Source organism: Vigna radiata, unplaced genomic scaffold, assembly GCF_000741045.1.
Source record: "Vigna radiata var. radiata cultivar VC1973A unplaced genomic scaffold, Vradiata_ver6 scaffold_23, whole genome shotgun sequence".
Lineage (NCBI taxonomy): Eukaryota > Viridiplantae > Streptophyta > Magnoliopsida > Fabales > Fabaceae > Vigna > Vigna radiata.
In genome coordinates this window covers 3,009,405-3,018,008 of record NW_014541837.1, presented here as the reverse complement: position 1 = coordinate 3,018,008, position 8,604 = coordinate 3,009,405, and the positions used below count along the sequence as shown (strand labels likewise).

The 8,604-nt window shown below is 34.4% G+C and overlaps 1 protein-coding gene across 1 annotated transcript; it reads left to right on the top strand.

The window, feature by feature from the left end:
• The first annotated feature begins 5,452 nt into the window (after positions 1-5,452).
• Positions 5,453-8,017, top strand: LOC106778540. The gene is made up of 3 exons (XM_014666509.1): positions 5,453-5,639; positions 5,751-7,899; positions 8,014-8,017. Exons 1-3 carry the CDS (start codon positions 5,453-5,455, stop codon positions 8,015-8,017), a joined length of 2,340 nt encoding a protein of 779 aa, XP_014521995.1.
• Positions 8,018-8,604: the final 587 nt, after the last annotated feature.

Below are 8,604 nucleotides of genomic sequence, written 5' to 3'. Positions count from 1 at the left end.
AAGAGTCAAGCCAAGGCATATGTGCAAGCAATCAAGAGACATATCACACACAAGAAAGAATATCAAGTGGCTCAAATCTCTCACAGGGTATTTCTGTCACAATCAATCCCCTTCTCAAACATCATGATCATCTTTCCAAGCAAAGAAAAACATGGATTTCAAAACCAATAAGAGTATCAATGAAGTGAAGGAAAAACCGACAACCTAAACAAAGTCCAGAAATCAAGAGAAACATGCAAAACTGTACACAAAACACAACAACAACTACCTAGAAAACAAAAATTTTAACGCAGAAAACATAAACTAATCAAAGAAAATTCAGAGTCTCCCCCAAATGACCACACTTAAACTACACAGTGTCCTCAATGTGTCACAAGCATAAGATCACTAATTATAATAGTCAACAAATCAAGGACAAGTGCAATTCAAGTGGGAAAAGGGGAAGAAGGGAAAAAAGAAAACTCCCCTGATCATGGTGGCAGTTGCCAATTTTGGACTTTCAGGGAGATCTCTTCCACCACCGGATTCAACAAGGAAGTCTTGAGGAAGAACTGCTTCATCCTCCAGATTTGATCAACGAGGGAGATGTCCTCCACAACTGGATCTAAGAAGCAGTGATTGTTGATGAGCAGGTTCAGCTGGTGTCAACTGGTGTTGAAGCTTTTGTGAATGTTAGCACCCTTGTTCTCCATTGTGGGTGTGTGTTGATCAAATGCATGTGTACCTCCTCCAACATGGTTAGTACATTGTGGCTCCACAGAAATAACATGCAAGGGTATAACACCCAATCTTAGTGTAAGAGGCCGAACCTCAGATAAACTCTCAGAACATGAATCACTTTCAAATTCAGAAGCAATATCAACAACAGAATTAGATTCATGTTCAGTGCATGGAGAATAAACATTCAGACAAGATGACAAAAGTTGTTGTTTCTCATCATGCAGAGAGTGAAAATCAAAAGCATGCTCATCAATATCGTCAACATCAACATACCTATCAACAACATAATCATCAACAACGGAATCAATAATAGGTATATCTACCTCCACTTCCCTGAAAATTGGTTGAGTGGTGGAAGGTGAAGCTGGTCTACCCGTCTCAAAAGTGGTACTCATGTCAGCCTGGTCCTCAAATTCTTCATCAGTCTCCTCAGGTGCAAGACTAGGGACATAGGAGTGTGGGAAAGTAGGTGGCACAACACTAAGCTCATTACTCTGCTCCTCATCTCCTATCACTACTACAAAATTGCATATAGATAGCGCTAAATAGATAGCGCTTGTTAAAATAAGCGCTATCTATACATATACAGATCAATAGATAGCACTTTTAAAAAAAATGCTATCTATAACAATGACAATAGATAGTGCGTTTTTAAATAAACGCTATCTATAAATATTTAATATTATTTTTTTTAATTTATAATTTAAAATTAACCTATAGATAGCTATTTTTCAAAAAAGCGATATCTATTTAAACATAATATTTAATCTATTATTTTAAGATAAGCGCTATCTTTTGGACCTTAAAAAAATTTCACCTCGCGCTACTTTACGTGTACGTTTTTGTTGTTCGCTCCTTCCACTCTCATTCACAGTTTTGTTTTCTGATCAGTGTTGTGCTCGCAGTCTCGTTTTATTCGGTGCAATTGGCATTGCCTTAGGGCTCGTTCCTTTCAAGGCTTTCCTCGCTCCTTCGTCGCACTCCCGTTTTGATCGGTGCGTGTGGCCTTTGCTCGTCCGTTTCTCTGCCATTTTCTTCAGTCCATGTGGCATTGCCTTAAGTCTCCTTCTTTTCAGGCTACCGTTTTTAGGTATCACATTCCCTCTCCCTTCTTTTCTTTTCTTTTTTTTTCCTCCTCCTTTGCCCTATTTTCATGAAAACGTGTTCTTATGATCGCGCCATTGGTGTACTGGGGGGAGGATACTTGTTTGTGCACTGGGTTTAGGAAGCTGTTCTTACTCGCTTTGTTGCTAGGGCAAACCGTTAGGGAGAACGCCACTCCTCTGGTAAGTTGAATTAGAATTTTGGATGATGGTATTTAAAGTTTAGGTCTGATCAGAAATTAAAATTTGGGGATATTAACATGTACCTATAAAATTAGGAAAANCATTTTTCAATTTGGGTAATGAAAGATATTAGACAAACTGCTTTTAATTGTTTGACTATATACGCTTGGAAAATTGATGTATCAACTTTGGAAGTTTTGGAATGTCATATACATGCTGTTTTGGGACTTAAGATTACTCTAAAATGAATCACTCTATTATAAATAGGTCTAATTTTACTACAGCAATAGTGGTGAATGGAAAGGTTATGAACCTATTCCTTTTTCATGTATCAAATCTATGTATATTGAAGTTGTTAGGTATTTATGTCTTTTGTTCTGGGTCGAGTTGTATCACAAGTAAAATAAGGTGTCTGACGGCTAGGGGAGTTGAAGGTATAATATCTTAGTAATATGAATTGAAACCGAATCATTTGTTTCATATTCAGAACTTCTTTAGGTTAGGCTATCAAGTTATCTATATGTTTGAATATGGAATGTTTGAACTGGTATATGCACCTGTTCACTTTCTAGTAAGAGCATATTAATTCCATGGGCTAGGAAATTTGTAAAATAAGTAAAGGATAATTTTTTTGTGTCATATGCTTTGCATTATACGCGATGGTGGTAAAGGACATTGACCGATATTCTTTGTTCTGGTAGTGGGTATCATTAATTATGCAATAAGGTGGTTTGACTTGATTGTAAGGATATGGCTGTTATTGCATAATGTTATTATAGGTAATAGTATTGTGAATTATTTTATTATCATGGGATATATGTTGTTTGGTTTTGGAATGAATGTGTTACTGTTGGGATATGTGTTGATGATGGTATAGCTTTTATAAATATTGTCACTGCTGCCTGAGTGAATTTCAATATTTTGAAGCATGATTGTTCTTGTACGCATGTATGGTGGCAGAAAGAACTAGTTTATCATCTGCTTGTATGAAAACTCTATTTTACTTTGTACTTCTTTGACTTAAGCATGCCTATATTTCTATATTCAACACCATGATGGAATTATATTAGATTATGTAGTATTTAGATATTGATTTAATGTTTAAGGAGTGAGTCATCAATGCTTAAGGTGCAATTGTCTGATGTGTTTCAGAGTTTTATCCCAAACTTAGTGCTTGTTATGGTATTTTAGTTGGTGCAAGCTATTAGATATATATGTTTTGGTCAAGGCAAGGATGGTTGTGGATATGTTTGAATACTTAAGAGTATGGATTATAATTGGGTCAATGTGAATGCATTTATCTTATTAATGTACTGATGTTTGGGATGAGTGATGATATATAGTCTTTTTGTTATGTTACTCTGGCTACAAAGAGCAAGTTATACAACTCTGATCATACATGTTTCTTGGTATGTTCTCTACTGTCATATTGTTCTACATTCATGTGTCTAATCTCACTCCCTATTCATTTGTGTGACACATTGTGGTTTTGGCATATACATATTTGTCCTATTTTATAAATTTAGACTACACTTAAACTAGTTTTCCATTTGGACATATAAGGATGGATATTTATGAATAAGAATAGTTTGACATGCCTTTTATGCTTCTTTGACTGCATAAGATTGTGGTTCAGTAGGGGTTAATTTGATTTGGTTGTTCTGCATGTTTTCTCACTGAAATGCATTTAGCAAACCTTAAACCAAGAGAGCCATACTTCCCTGCAGTAAAAGTACATTTTCATTAGGTATAAACATTGTTTTTCCTAAACCTGATGCCTAGAATGAACTTGAGTGCATTAACATTTTTCATTTTTGGTTTAACTTATTTTTGGTGTATCCTTTGAGTGACTAGACCTTGCCTAACGTAGTCCCCTAGTTAAATGTACTTTTCCACCCCCTAGTTAAATCATAAACTAGTATTATGTTTCTTTAAGACTCTGAATCAGTATAGATGTGTTCTGACTTTTGAGTGATGGGTTTAAGTAGATAGTGTGTGTGGGAACAGTCTCGGTTTGGTGTTACAAGGGGAATTTTTTGTATGAAAAGTAAGAGGGAGAAAGGTAGGGCCTTAATAGTTGTTGGGCAGAGGGAGATAGGTTTTAGTTTTTTCTTTAATTTATTTTTTTACAGTGAAAAATTAAGTTTATATATATAAAAGAAAGTTAGATTGCATAAGTTTATAAATATTATATTAATATAATGTAGTTTTTTTATATATGCATTAAAATGGTGTTGTCCATCTCGTGTTTCAATTTAGTTTTTTGTGCGGTGTGTATATATATATATATATATTTATATTGGGAAAAAGAAATTTAGAATGTGTATAGTTGGGACCCACGGTTAATGAAAATAAAATTTAAGATTTATATTTTGAGAAGTGGTTTTTAAATTTATGATAATTTGAATTTGGTTTGTTTAAATAGATTTATAAATATTTAATTTCATTTTTACTAATTGCATTGTTATTTTTTTATTTTTGTAAATTGCAGTTGTGAACTTTTCTTACACATACGGTGTGTTCAAAGTTGAGGTAGGATGAATATTATTTTATAGTTTGTTATTGCAAATAATGTTAGTTTGTATATATTGCTAATACTATATTGACTAATCTTGATAGATTAAGAAAATATGGACCGAAAATGGATGTTTGCTAGTCGATTATCAAAAGAATACGAGGATGGGGTGAAAGAGTTTCGTAAATTTGCAGTTGAGCATGCAAAAAACCCCAGTAGAATCATTTGTCCTTGCTTGCAGTGTTGTCATTTAAAGGTAGTGAATGAGATGAGTTAGAAGAGCATTTAATATGCAATGGAATTGATAAAAGTTATTCATGTTGGACCAAACATGGTGAAAATAGAAAAAATCATATAAATAATGATTTTCATGATAATACAAGTTATACANCGAAAGAGCCTGAAACAACATATGAGTTAGATGAAGTTGAGGAAATTGTAAACGTAATCAAAGAGGATATGCGAGATTGTCCTCAGATGTTTGATAGGTTGACAACGGATGCAAAGACACCATTGTATAATGGTTGTACTACTTTTACAAGACTATCAGCAGTCCTAAAATTATTCAATTTGAAAGCACGAAATGGATGGTCTAATACTAGCTTTACTGAATTACTATCACTTATAAAAGATATGCTACCACAAGATAATGTGCTTCCTAGTCGAATGTACGACGCTAGAAAAATGTTACGCTCTATCGGGATGAGCTACGAAAAGATTCACGCTTGTCCAAATGATTGCGTTCTTTTTCGAAATGAATATGCCCTATTGAATAAATGTCCTAATTGTATGACATCGCGATTGCATTCTTTTTCGAAATGAATATGCCCTATTGGATAAATGTCCTAATTGTATGACATCGCGCTATAAGAAAAATTTAGTGCCGAGCAAAGTGGTATGGTATTTGCCTATAATACCAAGATTTAGGCGCATGTATCATAATGAACAAGATGCAAAGAACTTAAGATGGCATGCAGATGAAAGAATACGCGATGGAAAGCTTCGACACCCTGCAGATTCTCCTCAATGGGCAAAAGTTGACCATGATTACCCAAATTTTGGGAAAGAACCCCGAAACCTACATCTTGCTTTGTCTACTGATGGAATAAATCCGCATGGTATGCAAAGCAACTCGCATAGCACATGGCCTGTGGTTATGATTATATATAACCTACCTTCATTGTTATGCATGAAAAGGAAGTTCATGATGTTATCCATGCTAATTTCAGGTCCAAAACAACCAGGGAATGACATAGACATATACTTGGCACCTCTTATTGAAGACTTGAAGGATATGTGGAACGAAGGTGTAGAGGTGTATGATGGGTATACGAAAGAAAGTTTCCTACTAAGGGCAATGTTGTTTGGCACAATTAATGATTTTCCGACATATGGTAATCTATCTGGATATAGTATCAAAGGTAAGTGTGCATGCCCTATATGTGAAGATAATACAGATTGGGTGCGATTGGAACATGGTAAGAAAAATGTTTTTCTTGGGCATCGTAGATTCTTACCTTTAAAGCACCGTTATCGAGGATGGAGAAAAGCATTTAATGGGACGACAGAAGAACGTAGAGCTCCAGAATTGTTGTATGGTGATAAAGTTTTTGAAAAAGTAAAGGATATAAACATCAAATTTGGTAAGCCTTTTGCAAGAGATCTAGTCACAAGTGGGTGGAAGAAAAAGTCAATATTTTTTTATTTGCCATATTGGAAGTCCTTGTATGTTAGACATTTCTTTGATGTGATGCATATCGAAAAAAATATATTTGATAATGTCATAGGTACGTTATTGAATGTTCCTGGAAAGTCTAAGGATGGCATTAAAGCAAGGTTGGACTTAGTTCAAATGGGAATTCAAACAGAATTGGCTCCAATGAAGAAAGGTAAACGTCAATATCTACCTCCAGCAGCTCATACTCTATCTAGAAAGGAAAAAGTTGTGTTTTGTAAGTTTCTACAAGGAGTTAAAGTTCCACAAAGGTATTCATCAAACATTAGGAACTTAGTATCTATGAAAGATCTAAAGCTAATAGGGTTAAAGTCTCATGACTGTCATGTTATGATGGAGCATTTGTTACCGATAGCCATACGTTCCATTTTGCCTAAAAAGGTAAGGTGGACCATAACTAAATTATGCTATTTCTTTAGAGCGATATGTAGCAAAGTGATTGACACTGGAAAATTGCAAGCACTAGAAAGAGAAATTATTGTAACTTTGTGTGAGCTTGAAGTGTATTTTCCACCTTCTTTCTTTGACATAATGGTTCATGTTACCATTCACTTAGTCAAGGAGACACAATATTATGGACCAGCTTATATGAGATGGATGTATCCAATGGAGCAGTATATGAAGATATTAAAGGGTTATGTGAAAAATAGAAGTCGACCAAAAGGATGTATAGTGGAACGATATATACTTGAAGAAGCTATTGAATTTTGTACTGATTACCTCTTTGATGTTGAATCAATAGGACTTCCAAATTCTCGACACTTAGCGAGAACCACAGGAGAAGGAATTTCTAGAAATACCATAGTGACCATAAGCAGGAAAGATTGGGAGCAAGCTCAATTGTATGTCCTACACAATGACGATGAAGTTGAGCCATATGTTAAGAGACACAAAGACATGATTACAAAATTAAATCCAACTAGGACTGACCAGTGGATATGTAGAGAACACAATGCAACTTTTATACACTGGCTAAAAAGTCACATTTTTGCAGAGTTAAATGTGAAATCCTCTTTAGTTTCTGACAGTTTGAGATGGTTAGCCAATGGTCCAAATATTCAAGTCTTCTCTTACACTGGTTATATGATTAATGGGTGCACATTTTACATTAAAGACCGAGATGACCAAAGTACTATGCAAAATAGTGGTGTAACTTTGGTGGCTGAATCTATGCACATCTCAAGTGCTAAAGATAGAAGTCCTATATATGCAAATATGTCGTATTTTGGGGTAATTGAACATATATGGGAGTTGGATTACACCACATTTCGGGTACTAGTATTTGGTTGCAAGTGGGTTGATAACAATAATGGAGTTCGACAAGACGAGGTAGGATTTATGCAAGTGAATTTTAATAAAGCAGGGTACAAAGATGAGCCATTTATTTTAGCATCACAAGCTCAACAAATTTTTTATGTCACTAATCCGGTTGATGTTAATTGGTCAATTGTGTTGTTGACCAATAAAATAAATTATCCTTCCAATGATGAAATAGAGGATGAAGATACAAACATTGAAGATGATCCTTTGTATCAAATATCATACGATGATGATCCAATAAATGATGATATCTTGTATAGGAGAGATGATCATGATGAAGGAATATGGATAAATCCATCATTTTGTGTCCATAAGAAACCTAAGTCTTTAAACTTAAATTCAAAGAAGAAAAGGTTGGATTTATAAATTTATATTCTTATGTTTATCCCTTTTTATTGATGTTATCCATGTTTTTATCTGAATCACTTTTGTTACAGGTAAATGACAACTCCTACTGAAGATGATATTCCTTCTCCCAACGAAGCTAAAAGGAAGAAAGGTATAGTGAAGATGAAGAAGATCGTTCAAGCCAGAAGTGAAGGGAAAAAATTAGAGGTAATGAACATAGTATACTTTTTGGTATATTAGATATGTTACTTTCCTAATTATTGTTCAATATGTACTTATTCATATTATTAGGTTTCATGGAATGCAAAAGGTCAACCCATTGAACCTGGTGGCGCAAAGTTCATCAGTTATCTTGGATCCATTGTTCGAGCAAATGTGCCTATAACTTGTGATGATTGGAAAGATTCAAGTTTGCATGCCTATAAAGAGATAATTTGGAATGATATACAAGTAATGTTTACTACTTAAATCTTTTTATTTTAAATATATGTGTTATGATTTCCAAACTGTTTTTTTCTAAATATTTTTTTGGATAGCTAACTTCCAATGTAGATACATGTCGTAAGACGTTTGTGTTAAGGAAGGCAGGGTTGTTGCTTAGGAGTTTTAGGACATTCTTGGCCCGAAAATATCTAAAGGATGACAATGGAGATTACTTAGAGAATCCTCCTAATCAACCT

Bases quoted from the DNA above. Each gene is read 5' to 3' on its own strand.
- LOC106778540 (XM_014666509.1), top strand. From the start codon at position 5,453: ATGTATCATAATGAACAAGATGCAAAGAACTTAAGATGGCATGCAGAT. The intron at 5,640-5,750 runs GTATGCAAAGCA...TGCTAATTTCAG, and splicing joins TGATGGAATAAATCCGCATG to GTCCAAAACAACCAGGGAAT.